The 20,793-nt window shown below is 38.4% G+C and overlaps 1 protein-coding gene across 9 annotated transcripts in view; it reads left to right on the top strand.

The window, feature by feature from the left end:
• The first annotated feature begins 835 nt into the window (after nucleotides 1-835).
• Nucleotides 836-20,793, top strand: part of SMARCA2 (SWI/SNF related, matrix associated, actin dependent regulator of chromatin, subfamily a, member 2) — a 208,252-nt gene continuing 188,294 nt past the window's right edge. For 2 of the 9 annotated variants that reach the window (XM_056806218.1, XM_007498585.3), the window contains exons 1-4: nucleotides 836-990; nucleotides 1,669-1,836; nucleotides 13,294-13,550; nucleotides 16,708-16,837. In XM_056806218.1, the coding sequence (XP_056662196.1) occupies nucleotides 13,326-13,550; nucleotides 16,708-16,837 (355 nt within the window). In that variant the 5' untranslated portion in view covers nucleotides 836-990; nucleotides 1,669-1,836; nucleotides 13,294-13,325. Of the gene's footprint in view, nucleotides 991-1,079; nucleotides 1,837-2,534; nucleotides 3,060-3,368; nucleotides 3,921-13,293; nucleotides 13,551-16,257; nucleotides 16,431-16,707; nucleotides 16,838-20,793 lie in introns of those variants that run through there. The other 7 variants (XM_056806219.1, XM_007498587.3, XM_007498586.3 and 4 more) reach the window with 6 other exon arrangements.

Here is a 20,793-nt window from a genome sequence, read left to right as displayed (position 1 = left end):
CCGTAAGCTTCATAGCCTGACTGCAGCTTTGAGGGATCAGTGACATTTGGAAGGGAGCAACTCAATGGAAGGAGAGTCAGGTTTGATTGCAACGTTCTTTGTACCCTCCTCCCTTCCCGGAAAAAGGCAGATTTATAATTATAGTTCGGGGGAGGGGGGGGGGGGCGAGGGAGGAAGTTTCTGCAGCCTTGACAATAGCCATCCCCTCCTTGTAACAACCAGCCTTTGGTGCAACTCCGAATCTGTCTCCTCCCCCCTACCCCCACCCCACCCCTCTTTTGCAGACTCGACCTGACAATCGCTGGCACAGTTAAATTCCAGCAATTTCTTCCCATACCCTCCAAACTACTACGAGCTATTACTACTACTACCCTCCCGTTCTGTATGCCTCCAGCACCTTCTTCCCAAAGCAACACGACGTTGGGGGCGGGGGAGGGGGGAGAAAAAATTTTAAGGCTGGGAAAGAGGGGAAAACAACAACAACCAACAACCCAGTCGTTGAAAAAGCCAACAGTAAACCACGCACATCCACAAGCCAACTCAGACAGGCTTGGTCTGTCCTGCGCAGTTTCTGTGGTTCCATGTACAAACAGGGAGCGAGGGCTGGAGGCTTTTCAGGCACACATGCATACGCGCATACAGTAGAGCTGTCTCTCAAGCCACATTCTTCCACACCATCACCCCCTCCTCCCCTTGCTCCCGGAGTAGTTAAGGGGACCGAGTGACAGCGCAGGCCCACCAACCCCAGCAGAGTGGGCAGGAATTTTCGCAGCGCTCAGCCAACTGGAGCACGGCTTCCGGAGCCTCTAAGCGTCAGGGAGGTGGGCCTAGAGAAGAGTAAGGAGGAGGGGCCCGAGTTTAGGAAGAGGAGGGGAAGGCTGTCATCAATGAAGTCATATTCATAATCTAGTCCTCTCTCTACCTCTGTTTCTGTACTCTGGGTGACTCAGAGAGGGAGAAGATCCATCCAGCATACTCTTCACAAGCAAGGTAAATATAACTTACAACTCCCTTCTCCCCATCCCCACCCCCCACCCCTACTCCTGCCGCAGCTGCTGTCGCACAACCACCTCCAGTGCACACTCAGCCTTCACCAGGATTTATTCAATATTTTCATAATTATTATTGATTGTACATGCACAGAGACCAAAACAAGCGAAGAAGCGAGGGAACAGCTAAACAAACAAAACAACAGCATTCCTCCCCGGTCTCAGGTGAATAAGGAACAGACTACACAACACCTAGGTGGTTGTAGAAGAGGGGAGGAGGGAAAGTTTCCAAGAGAATTGGGTTCTAATAATAACAGTAATCATGACTACTTAATGGGGACAAGAACAAAAACCAGACACACAATCCTGTACCTGGCTACCAAGTCACCGATGCGCAGCCAACTCAAGGTTGCAAAACAAACACACACACACACACACACACACACACACACACACACACACACACACACACGACTACGCACATAGATGGGCAAGGTTGCATTTTTCCCCCTTAAAACCCTTGGAGGGGAGGGAAGGAAAGGAGGAGAAAGAAGGAGGGAGGATGGAAACCCGACAGTTCATAATAAGAAATCATCATAGTAACAGTTGGAGGGGGAGGAGAGAGCAAAATCAAAAGCTTGTCATAGAGCACCGGTAGCTCCTGGCTGCTTTCTCCCAGGGACTTGTTTCAAGAGCTCGGGCAGCGGAGGGGACAGAAATAGATCGAAAGCAAGCAACAGTCCGAGAAGCCGAGGCTCAGCTCCGCTGTGGCGACGGCGGTGGCGGCGGTGGAGGTGGGCAGCGGCGGCTGCGGAAGCAGCAAACAGCGGCGGCAGGGACCTGGCTGGTATGTTGAACTCAAGTGCCTTTACCTTTCCCCCCTTTCTTCCAACGGTGACAGACCGGTGGACTTGTATGGTATGTGGGGGTAGGTGGAGAGGAGGGTTGAACAGAGGGTTGCAGAATAGCACCCGGTGCTCTCCTTCCCCCTATCTTCTCTGTGTACCAGCGAGTGCCCACCCCAGTGCCTGCCTGGCAGGAGCAACGGAGGATCGTTTGGTGCATGTGTCTGGAGGGGGCATGCATGGGGCGGCAGCAGCAACTGCTTGGGTGCCCCGGCTGCGGGCGCCGCTACGGCCGCCACCGAGTGTTGAATGCTGAAGTTGAGTGTGTCCGGCCGGAGCTCCGAAGCTGGGCGGGTGGAGGTGGGGAGAGGAGGACTACGACGACGAAGAAGAGAAGGAGGACAGAGGGGTGGGGGGGGGGGAGGAGAAGGTTTGGTTGCACTCCCCCCCCCACCTTTTTTTCTAGGGCAGTGGAAGCTGAGGGTGCCGCGAGCTATCCCTTTCAGGGTCAGCGGCAGGGGTGCTGGTGGGATGGGGAAATCAAGTGAGTGAGAAGGGGAGAAATGGAGCTCGTTAAGAGTGAGTGGCTGCTGCAACAGCGGCGGCTGCATTAACCAGCCGAGCCAAGGAGGCCATGATCCGGATAATCTCCCTGTCTGACTGTCACTAACATTGCACACACGCGCGCGCGCGCGCACACACACACACATATACACATACACACACAGATACACGCAAGTGCAAGGCTTAAAGGTGGAGGAGGGGGAGAAAGCTGCTGTTTGGGAATAGAGGGTCCAGAGTCTCTTGACCACTGATTCCTCTTCTCGTTCCTCGTCTTTTAGTTTTCTTTGGTTCTGATCAAATCTGGTTTGGGTTCTGCCCCCTCCTTTCCCCTCTTCCTTCTCCCCTCATCTTCGTCCCCCCCCCTCCCCTCCCAGTTCTAATCTCCTCCTTCTGGTTGCCTTGCAAAACACAGTCACGCGAACTGCAAAGGTGTCGCGATTCACTTCCCCAAATAGCCAGTCCAGCTTGTCCCTGACTTGGCTCGGTCCTCTACCCGGGCCGCCGCCGCCCCCTCCCAAGTGCAGAGCAGCGGGGCTGGACGTTTGGGCATGCCGGGTGCCTCTCATCCATCGCATCTATATATGTCTGACTACATCTGGAAGATAAATGGATCGCTCCGTGCATTAAACGGTTCCCGGCCCAAAGACTTCGTTTATTTCCGGTAACCGCGGAGAAATCGCCTCTTGTGTTTTCCCCCTAGCTTTTTCTTGGTTGTAGCCAGTGTGCAACTGCCTAGATGAGATGGTGAAGACTCTGGTGCTCCTGTTTTCGGTTTCTTTCTTTTTCTTTTTCTTTTTTTTTAGGCGGTTGGAAAGCAGGGTTGGGGGCGGCATGGAACTTCCTTCTGTTGTTTTGAGGGATGGGGAGGAGGTCTGGGGTATACAGTCCCCGAGAGGGAAGTTGAGAAAGATCTTAGGCAAAAAAGTTTGGCAGGGTAGATAACTAAGGTGGTGGGGGCGGGAGAAAGCGGGCGGAGGGCCGGCGGCAGGAGGTGGGAGGGGGGGTGATTTGTAGCTAGTGTTAGTTTGCTCTGGGTTGGCCTGTGTATGTGTGTATGTGTGTGTGTGTACGCGCGCGTGCGTTGTGTGTGTGTGTGTATGTGTGTGTGTGTGCGCGCGCGCCAGTCGGGAGTAGCAGTAGAAAAGCGGCCTCCCTCCTCCTTCTCCTTCTCTTCCTCCTCCTCTTCCTCCCTCTCCAGCTAGTGCCTGGAGAGGAAGAGACGAGGTTTGGTGGTGCAGGATGGTGGTAGTGGTGGTGGTGGTGGTGTGTGTTTGAGTGTGTGTGTGTGAAATCCGCGGAGAATCAGGAAGTCACCGCAGCGAAACACACACGCACACACACGCACACACAGACATGTTTGATCGGTATGACATGATGAGAGGGAGGGAAGAAGAAGCTGGGGAGAGCCAGGCCTAGCACTCTCAGGAAATATGCTCTCCACCGGCCGGGCTGGCTCCGACAATAACTACAGCCTTGCACTTCAGCACGTCGGCTTTGCTTTGTGTTCTGCTCCTCCCTCCAGGTAAGGGGTCTATGTGTCGGTCTATGTGTCCGTCTGTCTGCCTGCCTGCGCCAAACATCTCAGAGATTGGGAGAGGTTGTTCTCCTTTCACTCTTCCTCCTCCTCTGCTTCTTCCCCACCCCTCTGCTAAGTAAGGCAAGGAAATGGGCTTGCTTCTGGTCGAATCGATTAGGTGGAAAACTTTGCAACAAGAGGAAAAGAGGAAGAAAATATGGCTCTGCTCAATGCGATTGCTGCGGCTGCTTGTCAGTCTCGTCTCCTAGCGTTTGTACATTTATGGATTGCTTTGCCCCAGGGTTGTTGTAGATTCAAACTTCGGGCCTAAAGACGCCTCAAACTCTCGCAGGATTTACTCTAGGAATAAAATAAATATTTAAAGCTGCCCAATTTGTCTTCCAAGCATTTTGATTTTTTTCTGAGCAGCTACCAGGGTGAAAGAGGAGGAGGAGATACAGTGCAGTACTGTGTGGAGCTCTTTCCTTTTCGAATGTGGGTACCGTAGGTTATGTAACTTTAATAGCAAATGGGTGCAAAACTCAAGCAGTGTCGTTCCTCCCCCTCCTTTGTTTACATAACTTTTTAGCAGAGTTTTGAAGTGGTTTTGCTTGTCTTTCTTCTTGCTTAAAGGTCTAGGTTTTTATTTTATGGATCAATGGTATCGGGGTCCCAAGTTATCCTGTTGCCTTTTTCTCTTAACCACAAAAACTAGTGGGCAAATATAAGAAAAAGTTGAAAAATAAAAAAAGAGATTTATTGTTTTTTTCAGTGAATACCCTAAATTAGACTTTCGAGCTTTATTTACCAACAACAGAGTTAAATCCTTAAAGGTTTCCATTTTAAAAGATTTCTGTTAGTGATTTGATGTTTGCCTGTGAGAACAGAGTCAGTTGTTGCAAGGACTACCTATCCTAACTGAAAGAGTAAACATTTTCTTGAGCAATGACCTTAAATCTGAAACTGTTGACAGCCAGGCTTTTTCAGTTTAGCAAATTTAACAAAGCTTTATTAAGTGTTTGCTATATTTGCTGAATATCCTTTCAAAAATATTGTTCCCCCCTGTCTGTCAGCTGAATGTCAGCGTTAAACTTCCCAGCCACCTTCTAGTCCACTGGGTTATATGTTAAGAGGTGTGGCAGTTTTGGTTGTGTGACTTGGAGCATTCTCATGCAAATTAAGGCACACTTTCTCTTTGGGAACCTAATTGCTCTATTATTCCTCCCGGACTTTCTTCCTTCTTTCCTCTTTGTCACTCCAAAGTGCCCCGCTGGAGGGGGATTAAAGACAAGTTTTTATGTTCATGTAATACATATCAGAATTGTGAGAGAATGAAAAGAATCTATTAGAACATAAAATCCATCTGCCTTGTCAGAGGCATCAGCTGGAAAGACCATAGTAATGAACATTTTAAAATAAAGTCAGAGCTAAACCTATCATATGACACTGAAGAAGCTGGCAGAGGTGAGTGGGGAATGCTTCATTAAATGCAGTATTTCTCTCATGAGTTATGTCCCAGCTTCAAGACCAGCATCACGGTGGTGTTTCATAGAAAATATGCACCACCAGAGTGTTCAAAGCAGCCTTAGATCTATCTCTCTTTGTTCATTTCTAAAATGGTTTGTGAGCATTTCTTGTCAAGTCTGAAAAGTACTTTGACCAACACCTGAGGCTTTTGATTGACAAGGAAAATCTGTTCCAGGGAGCAGTTTAGATTATTTCAGGAATTATCATTAATATATTCCTGAAAGGGCATAAAAGAGGGGGAGAAAGCACATTTGTAGATATTGATTCAAAACTTTTTTTGGCTTCATATTTGAAATCAGAACTTTATTTAATATTACCATTCCTGTTTCATAGTCTTCTATTACTTTGTTATCATTCTGAATCCGTTATAATGTTACTGTATTTTCTTCTGAGACCTTCCTTGCTCCTTTATGGAATAAGATTATAAAAAAGAAAACTTAAGCTATAAAAGTGATATGGTCCTGAATTTGTAGATTCTTTCAGTTCTTTTTGAAGATGTTTGCATGTATAGAGCTCTTAACTTCTTATACATGTCCAGGGCAGTGACTTATTAATATTTTAGAGAAAGAATAAATCACTATTTGTGACATCTTGCCATGTTGCTATGAAAATGGTTGAATTATCACAAATATACTATTAAAATTACTTCCCAGCACAAGCAACTACAAGGAAAGAAAATCACTTGATGTTGAGATATGACTTAACTACTAGTAGTTTTAAATCTCTGTATGCTTGGTAAATATAATGTTTAAAAGTCCAAGGCAATTAGTTGATTAAAATGAATGGTCTTAGGACCTTTACTATCCATGGAAGTTATATTTCCTCATAGTAGATTTTCTCTCCTCTCTAAAGAGTGAAGATTCTTCCCCTAAGGGGAAGAACTTTATTTGTAGATCTTTTGTTTTTCTGTTTTTTTCTTTTCAGTAATTCATTACTAAATTGCTATCTCTACTCCTTTTCCATTAAATATGGTATATTTTTATAAATAGAGTAATTTTGACCCAAAAAGGACAAGACAACTTCTCTTTGAAAAAGTTTTTTGTATAGAAATTTAATCTCTTGCTAGTTGGTAAATTCATGTACTTTACTAAAAATCTGTACTCTTTATATAGTTGAGAGTGGAAAGTACAGATGGTACATATAATTTACTACTAATGTATTCCAAATGCAGCCTTGGTGGTAAGTTAATTTAGTACTCTATCAGGAAAGGCCTAGTGTATTTTTGTATTTTTCCTTAGAGGGTTTTGTTCATTTATTGACCTAAGTTTTGCAGGGGAAGTATTGGTTCTGCTAGACAATGAAGAATAGCAAATGCATTCACCTAAGATATCTACCATCAGGTTAAATGTAGCCATGTAAGTAGATATTTGAAAATGTTACAACTGTTTTGCTTCTATTATATTTTTATTATTTTCCCATGTTAATATATGACCTTTTCCTCTAAAGAGCTTAAGGTACATTATGGAAAGCTTTTAAACAATAAAAGTTTTTAAGATAAAGATATAAAGACATTTGTCAACCAGTTCATTTCAGTAGAAAAGAAATCAGATAACACTGAGGATAACAGAGTAGCAGTGAAGAAAATAGGGATCAAGTGTGCTAGGTTGACTGGATTGGCATATAAAGACTCCTTAATCCATATTATAATTTGGAATTTGTGATAAAAGATCCCATTGACATATGCTTCTTACTGAGTAAGATTTTCAAATAAGTGATATAACTAGACTTTTTGGATTTTAAGATACATTAGTATGCCATGTAGGCTTAATGTGGACTGTTGGGTTTTTTTTTCCATTAACTTTAATGCACCCCTTTGCCTCATGCTAACAAAGTATCTCATAATTTTCTTCTGTATCTTTTTTCATACCTTTACTATGAGGGAGTAAAACTGGGGCAGGTTTCTTTTCAATATCAAGTATAAAATGCACAGTTCAGCATCAAATTGAAACAACCATTCTGTACTACTAGGACAGTTGCTAACACGTTAATATAACTGATCTCTTTGAAAATGGGCTGGTCTTTTTGCAAATTGATAAATGAACCAATCCACTCATAGAAATGAAAGCATTACTAATAATGAAGATTATTTTTTAAAAACACTTATTATCAGTTCTAAAATAGAAGAGTCAAAGGCTAGGCAATCAGGGAAGTGACTTGCCCAGGGTCACACCTGGAGCTTTATCCATTCTGCAACCTAGTTGCCTCAAAGATATTTTTTTAACAATATCTTATCATTTCTCATTTAATTCAGGAACAGACTTTTACTAACTTACTGTTTTTAATTTAATAGCTTCTTTCTTCTAACTTCTAGAAGAATGATTTAATACTTTGGTTTGTACTCTGACAGTTAGATATAGAGCATTTTCTACCTGAAACTGCATCTGTTTACATCTAGATGGTGTTTTTTGTATTTGTGAATTCTCAATAGAAGATAATGATTAGTGCTGACTTATTAAAAACTATGCTCTGAAAACACTTTATGGGGTACTCTCAGTATTGTCCTTAAAGTCCACCTTATTTAATTTTCTTACAAACCGAGGAGCCTCATGAGATCCTACAATATGTTCTTACCATTACTCTTTCATCGAGTATTCATGTAAGGTCCTTGCTAATTCTGGGCCTAGAATAGTGCCTGGCACATAAGGAAGCACTTAATTACTTGTTGACCTATCAATTCAAAATTTAGCATTTTCTATATATAACATAGTCATTTAACCTCTTAAATGGGGTGGGGGAGATAGAATAATCTTTAATAATATTTTTTCCACACTTCAAAAATATTTGATCTTGGGTTTGATTATTTCATCTATTAATGATAAGTCCTCTATTCTTTTTTAAATGGTTTTTATCATGAGTTTCTTTGGCCCAACTCCCAAAATTATGTGGGGGTGATGAACCTTTTGGAACTGACAAAGGTCCATTATGCTAATGATAGCAGATATTAAACCTATATTTGTAATTTTTAGAGACAGACTTGCATTATTGCTGTTATAACTTTTGAGAATCCAGGTTCACCTCCAGGCCCTGATGAGGGACCCAGAGAAAGACTTTAAAGGGAAAATGACAGACTAAGAAATTTATCATTTACCTAATCAAGATTGGGGCTCCATTGATATTTTTCTAGGAGTACTGTGGCACCAGTGACCAAAAAAAAAGGGCAGTGTTTGGTTAGACTTCCCAGGAATCTTCTTAAAGGAAAGATGCCCAAAAATTATGTGGAAGAATAGATGGACGGGGGAAAAGTTACTGCAAGCAGGAATACCAGTTAGAAGACCAGAGAAATAGTCCAAGTATAAAAGTGATTAGATCTTATTCCATTAACACTGATAAAATTAATAGGTTGACAAATTAGTTTGACTTTGTCAATTATAAGAGAAAGACATGAAAATAGTGCCTGTCATTTCTATCATAAGTTCATTTTGCATAGAGTAATAGATTTTTACAAATTCAGCAATTAATATCTCATTAGGGGGAAAAGCCTTGTTTTTTTTTTAAATCACTGTACACATGTTTAATGTACACTTATAAGCTTCTTACTGCACACAGAGATGTAACTAGTGCCTTTTTGAGGGGCAAGTAATCTAAATAAATTTTAAATAAATATGTCCCCAAAAGCTTTAACATATTTTCTAAAGGGCATGTTTGAATTCAGGTGATTAACACATGAGATATTACAAATGAGTTTAATCTTCTGTGCAACTATTTATTGTACTTTCCTCCCATTGTGCAAGAACTCTAAGCCAATCCAATTTCAGTAGTATTAGGATGTTCAAAATTTGATAAGTATCTCTTAAGAATGACAGAGGGGGCATGAGCTTTGTTATAGAGGGGCATACTCTACTAAACAGTGCCTTGTTTAATTGTGTCTTTTTCTAGTACTCAAGGTACTTTTTTAAATGCCTTATTCCAAACTTCCCTTTTTTTTCCCCTCCTGGATTTGGTTTTCAAGAGATCCTCCTGTTGGAAGAGTATGAATTGCATTGTAGATATCACCAAGAAGATAAATCTTGGTTTTTAACAATATTCTTTTTGAGATAGTGCTAAAACACGGGGGTGGGGGTGATAATTAACCCCTTTGTTGTTGTTCAGTCCTGTCCAACTCTTTGTGACCCTATTTAGGTTTTTCTTGGTAAAGATACTGAATTTGGTTTGCTAATTCCTTCTCCTGCTTATTTTACAGAGGAGGCAACTGAGGCAAACAGGATTAAGTGATTTGTCCAGGGTCACATAGCTAGTGTCCGAGTTAACATATTTGAACTCAAGAAGATGAGTCCTCCTGCCTCCAGGCCCAGTATTCCAAACATCCTACCACTAGATGCCCCAATAATTAGCCCTTAGGTGGTTTGTTATCTTTTGCTTGGATTAGCACAACTTCAGAGATACACATCACTACCTCTCATTCAGGAATGGATGTCATCCCAATACACTATTTGAAGGGTCAGCAATGATTCATGATCTCACAAATTTCCCTAAAGAAAGTTAATAATAGTTCACAAAGTTTTGTTAATTCAAAATCCTTAGGTATCTTGTAGCTTAATCAAGTTTGTAGATTTTTCCACAATGAGAACAGATATGAATTACAAAAGAATGAATTTGTATTTTGGGGAATGTTAATGAAAATATTTGAAAACTTTAGCTTTAAATAATTAATATATCATAATGTGGAATGGGCCAAATCATAATGCCCAATGAATAGTCTTTTACATCAAGATACAGCTTGAGCAGTCATAGTAATTTAACTTTGGCATAGACAATTTTTTCTAAGTAAAAAATAGTCTTTGTTATGTCAAATCTCTGTTTCGTTCTACATATTTCTTAACTTGTTTTCCTTTCCTATAAGAATAATATTGTACATGTGTGTCAATGTGTATATGGGAGACAGAGAAAAAGAGATTTTGAGATATCACTTATTAGTTGAATTACCAATAAACTCATGTAGACTACTAAATAGAAAACAAAATGAAGTGGGTGGGTGGAAGTAGGAAGGTGTTTTTAGACAAGAGAATGAAAAAAAAAGTTCTGTGTTGATTAACATCTTCGGAATCATCTAGTTCTGCAACTACATTGTCTCAAAGATAACTGAAAAGCTGTGTAAGGGAATTGAGTCATTGCTTAGAAGAGTGAACTCATGCTAGGTTCCAGTCTTTGATGCCCTTTTAACCTATGTCTGAGTTTATCTGTCTAGAGTGTGGTTAATAATTTATTTCACTCATTTTCCTCTTTAAAGGTGGTTGAAAAGTAATTAAAGAATAGCTCTGGCTAGAGTCACGTTAAAACCAGAAAGCCATTTTGTACAAATCTACATTTTATCGATTTTACATTTATAGAGGAGGGAACTAAGATTGAGAGGAATAAGCAACCTGCCCAGATTCCTACAGCTAATAAGTGACAGAACTGGGATTCCAGCTCAAGTCTTTTGCCTTGAAATCCAATGCTTTTTCTACTATGCCAATGATAGGATAGGGTCCTGCTCTATCACTTGAGATAATGATCTTGGAGATGGACTGAGGATTAACTGAAGTTTTAAAACTGCTCCAAATTCTTTGAGAGTGAGTTATATAAAGACTATAAAATAATTTGATTTTAGTAGCAATCTGATGCCTTCTGCCTTTTTTCATCTTATATGATATGCTTCAATTTTTAGGGGCTATTTGTATGCTTATAATTCTTGATTTGCCTTCTAAGTTTTCCTGTCAAAATTTTAGTTGTTGGTCCAATAAAAATCATCATGAGTTTTTTTAAACTATGCTCTCTATATTAATATTTACAAAATCCATGAAGACTCTAAAATGGGAGTGTTACAATGAGCAGAAAGTATTATGGGATGACATAGTAAAATCCAATGAAACAAGTGTTTATAGCTTATATATTTTTCATATTCATTGGATTATACTAGTAATGTCTACTGAAAGAGATTTCTAGGTAAACTATCATAGGAAATAAAGTTTCCTTTCATTCACTTCAAAGTATATTAGTTTTCTGATGTCCATGAAATAACAGTATAACTTATAATACCACTCCATTGATGTCAGCCTCCTAAATTAAAAATGCTGACTAGAAAAGTGTATTTGTGTGTGTGAGAGTGTATGAGAGAGAGGGGGTGGGGTGGGGGAGGGTTACAAAAGAAGATATTTCCATTTGTTTTGCTAATCACATAGAATAAATAGTAAACGTTGGCTCTCTAGTGATTTCAGAGCTATAATTCACTCTCTAGGCTCTCCTGTTGTTTTAAAAGCCACTTTGGTGGTTTTATCAGTCCTATTTTCTAGCAACAAAACTTTCTGGTGATTTCCAAATTTTATTCATTCCAAAGCAGTCTTTTCTTATCCCTTCCTTCCAACCTTTTTAGCTTTTGATACCATTCTTTCATCCAGTTTATCAAGTGCCCTGCATTCATTTTTATATTTAAAAACAAAAAATAAATTTTCTAAGAATGTATTATACTAATATTTCAGATATTTTCCACTTTGGTTTTCAATTTCAAAAGTCAAGTAGCTTCAATCAAATATGACACCTCCAAATGTCCTCTATGATTTAGTGGGAAGCAAAGCAGCATCCCAGATCAGGCAGTTTGTACTTTTCACTTCCTCCTTTGCTCCATGGTGATATAGTGGAAGAAACACTGGTCTAGAAGGCAGCAATTTAGGAACCTAATCCTAGATTTGTCACTAAATAGGTGTGGATACTGAGTGGATTACATAATCTAGTATGCTCCATTTGCTCCTTTAAAAATATTTTGTGATAAATCTGTGGAGAATAGCCCCAGTGTGTCCTAGTATGTGTCTCCAAGATGTTATTATAATGTCTATATATAGAGTCAACTCAGTATAAGGCAAGACCAACTTGGACCACATCCAAGGCAGTTTATTTACTAAACTGACAAAAAGCATTCACTGGCCTAAGGCAGCCTTAACATGGGCCTGAGGATACTGCTTCTACTGCATTATATCAGAGGAGCATGGTAGCTTGTGCTCCACACTAATGATGATGGCTTGTCATCATTTGTAGGACCCAAGAAGGGTTGTGAGGCTGATCCCTTACTTTAATTGAAAACAAACAAAACCCACACAAACTATGAATGAGTTCTTCAGGCATTTGCCAGTCACAGGAACTCTCTCTTAGCCACTCTTTTATTCTTCTTCAGATTTGGTAAAGGGAGAATTGAGAGAGATAACTGTGATTGGGCTGGTATTTCTACATTTGGAACCCTAGCTATAACATTGGGCCAACCTTTTTTCCCCCTTGTTTCCCTTCTGGAAAAGTTCCATTCTGGAACTTTTAGTAACACTTTAAGATACCCATAAACTTGTGAAAAATGGATTTTGGTTTGATGTTGCCTATTTATGGTCTTAAAATGTAATGGCCAGGTCCCGTTTAGTTTTAATGACTCTTGTAAATATGTTCATAGACTAAAAGGGGAAGGGAATTGCTCGAGTAATTTTTGTTTTGTTTTCTTTTGTTTTAATAACTGACTCTTGTGTCCAAAGGCTTATGAGTCAAATAGAAGCTTCTGAGGACCAGATTAAAAAATACTAATTTTATCACCTTTTTAGTTTTCTGTTAATGTGTCAAATTTGATTTTTCCCCCAGGGAGTATTTTTTGTATCCTAGAGGATTCATTACTTTCTAGAAATCATTTAGAATTTGATTTTTCTACCAGTAGCCTTTATAAAAGACCAAGACAGATGGATATATCACATTTGTTGACATATCTGGCACAGATAGGTTAGTTCTGTGAATTGTTTGTCAAAAGGATGATGAAAATACTCCAGCATTATCAAAACTATCCACTATTAGTCATACTACATATATCCTAATTTCATATCTTTTTCCCCCTCTTTACCCAAATTAGTACTTCTCAGTTGACTGGAGGAGAAAGAATAGATGTCCACGCCAACAGATCCTGGTGCAATGCCCCACCCTGGACCTTCACCAGGGCCAGGACCTTCTCCTGGACCAATTCTTGGACCCAGTCCTGGGCCAGGGCCATCTCCAGGTTCAGTGCACAGCATGATGGGACCAAGTCCTGGACCACCCAGTGTTCCGCACCCAATGCCAACAATGGGGCCCACTGATTTTCCACAGGAAGGAATACACCAAATGCACAAGGTAAGTAGTTTATATTCTCACTCATCTGATGTATGAGTCATAGCTGCTTAGTTTTCTGATTAAAAAAAGAAGTTTTTCTACCATCAACACTTCTGAGTATCAAGTTATATTCATTTCTGTCCATTCTACCATCAAAACAGCACCTAAATTCTTAGTCACCTTTATTATCAGGGATAGTATATAAATCAAAAATGTCAGAACTTGACTTTTAAAAACTATTAGATTGAGTTTACAATCTGATTGTTAAAATTCTTTCAGAATTATACATAGAAAAAAATTTAATTGTTTAATGTAGTGTTTTTTCATTGAATTTTTAAATCATTCTACGAATTATCTGAATAGAATTTGGATCATTTGATAGACAATTTGGAGAAAGATAGTGAAATTATTTCCATAAGCAATATATATATGTATATATATATGTATATATGTATATCCATATATATATATGTATATATGTATTAAAGTTACTATGGTTTATTTATCTTTTTTCAGTGGAGTGATTTTTTTTACTATTGGAAGGAAATTTTTTAGAATAATACTTATCTACTTTCCCAAGGAAAAATCTAAAAAAATACATTTCAGACTGTTTGTGATAGAGTTTTATTCCGGTTTTGAATAAGGACTCTATTTCTTACATAGCTTAGGTTCTTCTGCTTGATCCTGCAAAAACATTATAATCTTAAACTTATGACCTTGGATTGTTGCTGTGGGGATGATTGTATTGGTACAAATTTAGCATCATGAGTTCTCTGTAGAATCAACAAAGAGACAACTGGCTTTTGGGAAAGCAAATGGCATCCTTTATTACAGTTTTCTCTGAAAATGAGCAATAAACAAAGAAAATCTTTGATAGAGTCTTCACATATCTTCATGAATGTTTAGAGCCTTCTCTTTCCTCAGAGAAAGTGGTTACTTCTGTCTTGAAGTCACAGATCACTGTCAGAGGACATTGTCATTGGATGGTGTGGGCACCCTTTTAGCATGGAGCAAACTGTGAGAGGCTATTACCTTTTCACCAGAATGCTATGTGAAAAAGATCAAACTCTACTATGTGTAGAATTTGTGACCAGTTTAAAATCAAAAAGCAAAGCTCCATATATTATTTTCACAGAATCACAGCATCTAAAAAATGCAAAAGGACCCCAGAACCCATCTGGTCCAATCTCTACCTGAGAAATATTATCCCTTCTACAATCCTGACTAAAGGTCATCCAGACTCCACTTGAAGACCTTCAATGTGGGAGAACCCACTTTGCATAGCTCTAATTTTTAGGAAGGTTTTCCTAAGTAACAGGAAACGACTGTCATATCTAAGTTTTTGCTTCTCCAAGCTAACCATCCCCATTTCCATGAAGGGATATTTGTATGGTATATACAGGAATAAAAAGAGACCAGAGAAAATACTCTGAGCATTTCTTCTTATTAAGGTTGAGAATAGTTGACTCAATGAAAGTTCTTAGGCTGCAGAAATGAATATCTCATTCCTTGTCTTTAGATAAGCATTTGGAGAAATGTATTAGTACTTATAATTGCTCTCACAAACAATAATTTTAGAATATTTTTTCCAACTTTAGGCAAATAATTAAAAATGTTCCTCATATATCACAGTTTCAGAGTTTGGAAGGGCCTTCAAGCAGGGACCCACTTTACAAGTGTTATAAGAAATTTCATCAAAATCTCTATTTGAATACCTCTTGTAATGGAGAACTCACTGCTCCAGAGGTTGCCTGTGAATATTTGGACAATGTCTGGCATCCTCTCCTAGTTATTCCATTCCATGCCATTATTTGGGCATATTATATAAATAAGGGTTTTCCAACAGTTGAAAGTTCATGGTACATTAGCTTTTTTTAAAAAACAAAACTTTGTTTCTTCTACCTCTCATTAATTTCTTTTACCTAGATACTTTCTCTTCTTTTCATATGGTCTTTACATCTGATTCTAAACTCTACTTTTTATGAGGTACCTGTTTCAGTTTTCCAAGTTATACATTTCTTTTTTCCCCCTTTCTAAGTTAACCTTTATGCTTTTGGAAAGAGGAGGTAAGCCCCTGGACCTCATCCCTGCTGATGAGATTCAAGAACCTAAGGAACTTTACTCGGGCAAACTTCTCTCCACTCTCCAGAGTCTGATTTTTACTCTTTATGTTATTATAAGTAAACAGCCATCCCCATCTGTACATATTATATTCATAAACATATGCCTTATTCTATATTCTTCCCTTCTTTTCTGTTGAAGCTTCTGTCAAAGAGAGATTGAGATTGAATATTTAATTTCTCCTAATCTGGAGATAATCATACTTATTTATTATTTTATTTCTTTTGAATTCTTCAGGGAAAGTATTCCTCTTAAGTACTTTTGAATTTTCATCTGAGCAAATTGGGTATTTCCTGATTAGATACATATGTAAACTGCCTAATCCCTGACCAAATTTGGTTCTGTTTGATTCACTGTGTTCCTCCTGTGAATTAGGATTTGGTTACCTACCTGCTTCAGTCCTCCATGTCTCAGATTTTTTCTCCATCCTATTTTTAATCTCATTAGGCTTGCTAATACTACAGTATAGCATCTCATTCTTCTCTCCTGGTCCATAAATCAACAACATGCTTTCAAGTTTTCCTTCCACAAAGGGTCTGTTTCCACCTCTTCCTCCCCAAGTGTTCACTCCCCTGCCCCCATCCTTACTCTGTCTGTTTTCCTTTTCCCAACTGCCATGGAATCTTCTGGTTTCAAGTTAAAACTTTCCAGAATTCCTTCCCTTCTGCATTAGACCAAAAAAAAAGCCAAAAATAGTCAAGGCATTCCAGTTATTCCTTCTTCAGATTTACTCCAGACTTTAACTTCAAAACAACAGATTTCAAAACTTATTTGAAAAGGGTATGGGGAAACTTCTTACATAGTATTTGTCAACACTGTGAGCAGGCCATCAGTTTTATTTGAGGACACTGGCTCAAAAAGTTAACTGTTTTGCCTAGAGTTTTGAACTCTTGACTAGAAGCAGGTGTCAGCTATTGATTAAAAAACAAAATCAAGACTGTGGTTAATGAATGATTGATTGTATAGCCCTGGTTGGGGAAGATTCCTAAGCCCTCAAATACATTTCAATTCTGGATTATTAAGAAGTATCTAATTTATGTTTTTTAAAATGTTTCAGTCCATTGATGGTATGCATGACAAGGGAATTGTTGAAGATCTACATTGTAGCTCTATGAAGGGTACCGGCATGCGACCACCACATCCTGGAATGGGCCCACCTCAGAGTCCGATGGATCAACATAGCCAAGGTTTATTGCAGCTGTACTTTTGATTTTTTTTTATTTTTAGTCTTTAAAATTTCACAATGAATTGTCATCATGACCAATGGGGGGGATGTATTAAACTGAGAGCTAGCATTATTTATCTCTAGTTTTTAACGTAACTTTTTAAATATTTATGTATGCATTTTCTGGATGAATATTACTGTCCGGATGTCAAAAATCCAGAAGTGGAGGGGAAACAGGCCAGTAGCAGCTGTTGTTCAATTTCTGAACCTGCTGTGAGAGAGAAAAACCATGCTTATTTTGATGTATGTGTCAGTGTTCTCCTAACTAGTCACCTGGGAAAATAACTCCTGGTTTGCAGAATTCTAGTAATTGTGATTGATTGCATTCAGTCGTGTCTGACTTTTGGTGACCCTGTTTGGGGTTTTCTTGGCAGATACTATAGTGGTTTGCTATTCCCTTCTCCAGCTCATTTCACAAATGAGGAACTGAGGCAAATAGGGTTAAGTGACTTGCCCAGGATCATATACCTAAGTAAGCTTCTGAGGTTGGATTTAAACTTGGGAAGATGAGTCTTTCTGACTCCAAATGCGTCACTCTATCACTGCATCGCCTAGTTGTCCCAGTAATTGTATTCCCTTCTTTATTTTAGCCCAGTCATGACCTTTATTTATCCTGTTTCACTAGACACTAATGTCTAAGTATTTGTGAACAATAATAATAAAATAGCCAGCATTTACACAGTGCCTACTACCATATGCCTCACATTCTGCTAAGTACTTAAGAGACATTATCTCATTTTATCCTCTATATTCCCATTTTACTGTTTAAGAAATGGAAGCACAGAAAAGTCAAATGACTTGCCTAGAGTTACACAAGTGAACAAGTGTTTTGAGGATGGATTTGAACTCGGGTCTTCCTGACTCCAGGTCCAGGCCTCTACTCTCAATGCCAGCTAACTGTACATTTGGCATAAAGCTGTCATACTTTGCATGTACTCTGTTACAATTGACTGTCTTGCAGTTTAAAAGTTTTTGTATTCATATCACATAACTATGTCTCAAGGAAGATTTTTTTACTTTTATAATTCTTATCCCCTTGAAATTTAAATAGGAAAGCAATTGTGTATCTATTAAAAATGTTCTATAATTTGAAGATTTCTAAAAGATCAGTGTCACTGTCAATAGAACAACCTCATGAAAGTAAAAGAGAAAATCCTTTAACAAAAATTTGACATATTTTTGGTGGAGTGGTATAGGGAACAATAAAGTCTGGGGAAGACTTTCTTCAGTAGTTCCTAAGTATATCTTTATCAGCACTACTCAGACCAGACCCTGAAATACTTTTAATGGTTATAAAATATCCCAAATGAGACAAAATCTTGAATATAGCTTTTTCAAAGTAAAAACCCACTCTGAAACATTTTGACATTTTTCAGTACTGGATAGAAAAAGTACTTATCCCAAATATTTTCATTTTAACTTCAGTGCTCACAAAACTATAGGATGAATTAGAACTTTATTTTTATGTTCAGAAGGCTACAGGTTAACTGTGTTACAAGTTTTATCATTATCTCCTCTTTTTAGTATCCAACTCTGCTTTCTAGGTAAATATAGACCCATAATGTGTAAATTGATATTGATTGACTAAAAAGCTATAGCTTTTTAAGCAGAGGTTGTGTTTTATGGGTAGGTAGATGACCAAGTGGACAGAGAGCCTAGTCTAGAGATGAGACTTCTTGGGTTCAAATGTGGCTTCAGATACTTTCTAGCTGTGTGACCCTGGGCAAGTCACTTGATCCTAATTGCCTAGCTCTTACTACTCCTCTGCCCCAGAACTGATACTTAGGACTGATTCTCAGACAAAAAATAAGGATTTTTTAAAAGAGGGGAAAAGTACCCTAAATCATAGATTTGGGCCCAAACCTAAACTATATATACCCCCTAGAAACAGCTAAATGTAGCACAAGTAAAGAGTGCTGCCTTTTAGTACATAACCGATTAGATTATGGATTTTCATTCAGGTAATTAAAGAATTTTGTTCCTTATGGTTTCAAAGAAAAGTCACAACCCTTATTGTAAGTACATTGAAAAGAACAAGTCTTTAGAGATAAGCATATAGTATTTAAGGCATTAATGTGTTATATATCCTATATATGGTATATGTAAACACTGCTTATATATAAACACGACAGTTCGTGCTTTCTCAAGATTATTAGAGAGAATTTCTTCTTCTTCTTCTTCTTCTTTTTTTTTTTTTAGTGAAAGTGAGATTGGGGAAATGATGGGCCTTGAAGCCTGGGGAAGGAAATCAGCTTCTTTTTTCTTCTTACTTTTGAATGAGTAAATCTAAGATGATTTTGAAAGGCAGAATCTGCAACTACTTTGTCATCCTATTGATAAATATATATCTACTTCCGGAGATAGGCAATTCATCCACTCAGTGTTTTCAACTAAAGATAATTACCAAAATAAGTTATTCAGTTTCATCATTGAGATCCTGCTTTTCTTTAAATTTCCTGAATGCTAGTCATATAGAAAGACTCTCTCTCTGTAGCTGAGACACACTGTCACATTTTTAATGTCATACTGTGGCAATGATTTTACAAAAATCTGCCATTAACTTAGAAGGAAATATTTTGAATTTTTCTCTCCATTTTTTTCTTCCTATCAAATTCAGGGAGACTTTGCATTTTTGTTTCATCCATTTCTCAAGTGACCAGTTAACTCTTCAAAACCTGAGTGTATTATGCTTCCTGTTCCTAATATCAAAATCTTCATAGTTGTTTTCCATTGGATACATTAATAGAAACAAATAGAGAAAACAGCATTGACTTTGGATCATATTGAAAGGAATTATTGTGGTGTATAGTACAGTTTTATATTTCCTATAGGCAGGATTATTGCTTATTTAATGTTTGCATTAGCTCTTTAATGAAAGTTATTGATAACTTTAATAATACTTTAACTAAAGCATTAAAAGTTATCAATATCAGTATTAGGTATTCTTGGATTTATATCAAAGCTTATAAAATACATTCATTCAACAGAAAATCATTAAGCACTTACTCTATGCAAACTCTCAGGGATACTAAGACAAAATTGAGAGATCAAAACATTGCTCTATTTGGGGGAATGAAAGGAATATGAAGTATATGACCCTTCCCATTTTCAGCATTATCATATGAAAATGGAAATGACACTAGTACAATTTCTCCACTTTAAGAGTAGGGTTCATAGAGGTAAGATCAAGTGAGGTCTCCTCATAGTATCTCTGAATTATCATTGAGAAGAATGATGATTAGCGAGGGGCAGAGATATGGGTTGCTTAAATGAAATTCACAAAGATGGCTACTACAAGTTAAACTGTGAGGGCAATATTTCCTTTAGTATATTACTGATTCACCTCCAAGTTTTTTGGTGTGAAAAAATAGCAAAGTGACGATACTTGTAATAACTGGTTTTTATTTTTGGAAATGATTTTGAGGAAGATCTTAATTTAAGTTCTTTCTATGATAATGCTAAACCCCATAATCATCTTGCTTTCATTGATTTTTTCTACTCCCTTAGAATTCAATTCAATAAACATTCATTTAGCACATTTCATATAGTGCACTGCCTTTGGAATTAGAGAAACAAGGACAAAAAATGAGAAACAGTCCTTGACCTCAGGGAACTCACATTCTAGTGGGAGGGTGCATCATGTATACTCTAAGTAAAATATGGTAAAGAAAGTAAAAGGATAAAGGAAGAGACTAGACAAAGTGCTCTGGGAAAACTAGAGGAGACAGAAATAAATAAAAACTTGAAACTTTAGGAAAGACTGTCAGAAGAGAGGGCACTTAAGCTGGGTTTTGAAGGAAGCAAATAATTCTGAGAAATAGAGAGTGAATGAATGAATGAAAAAGCATTTAGTAAGTGCTTGCTTTGTGTGACACTCTGTGCTGAGTACTGTGGATATAAATAGGGAGTGGGGGAAGA

Source organism: Monodelphis domestica, chromosome 7 (assembly GCF_027887165.1).
Source record: "Monodelphis domestica isolate mMonDom1 chromosome 7, mMonDom1.pri, whole genome shotgun sequence".
In the NCBI taxonomy this organism is placed as follows: Eukaryota; Metazoa; Chordata; class Mammalia; order Didelphimorphia; family Didelphidae; genus Monodelphis; species Monodelphis domestica.
The sequence above is the reverse complement of the archived record's forward strand: the minus strand, read 5'-3'. Positions and strand labels throughout refer to the sequence as shown.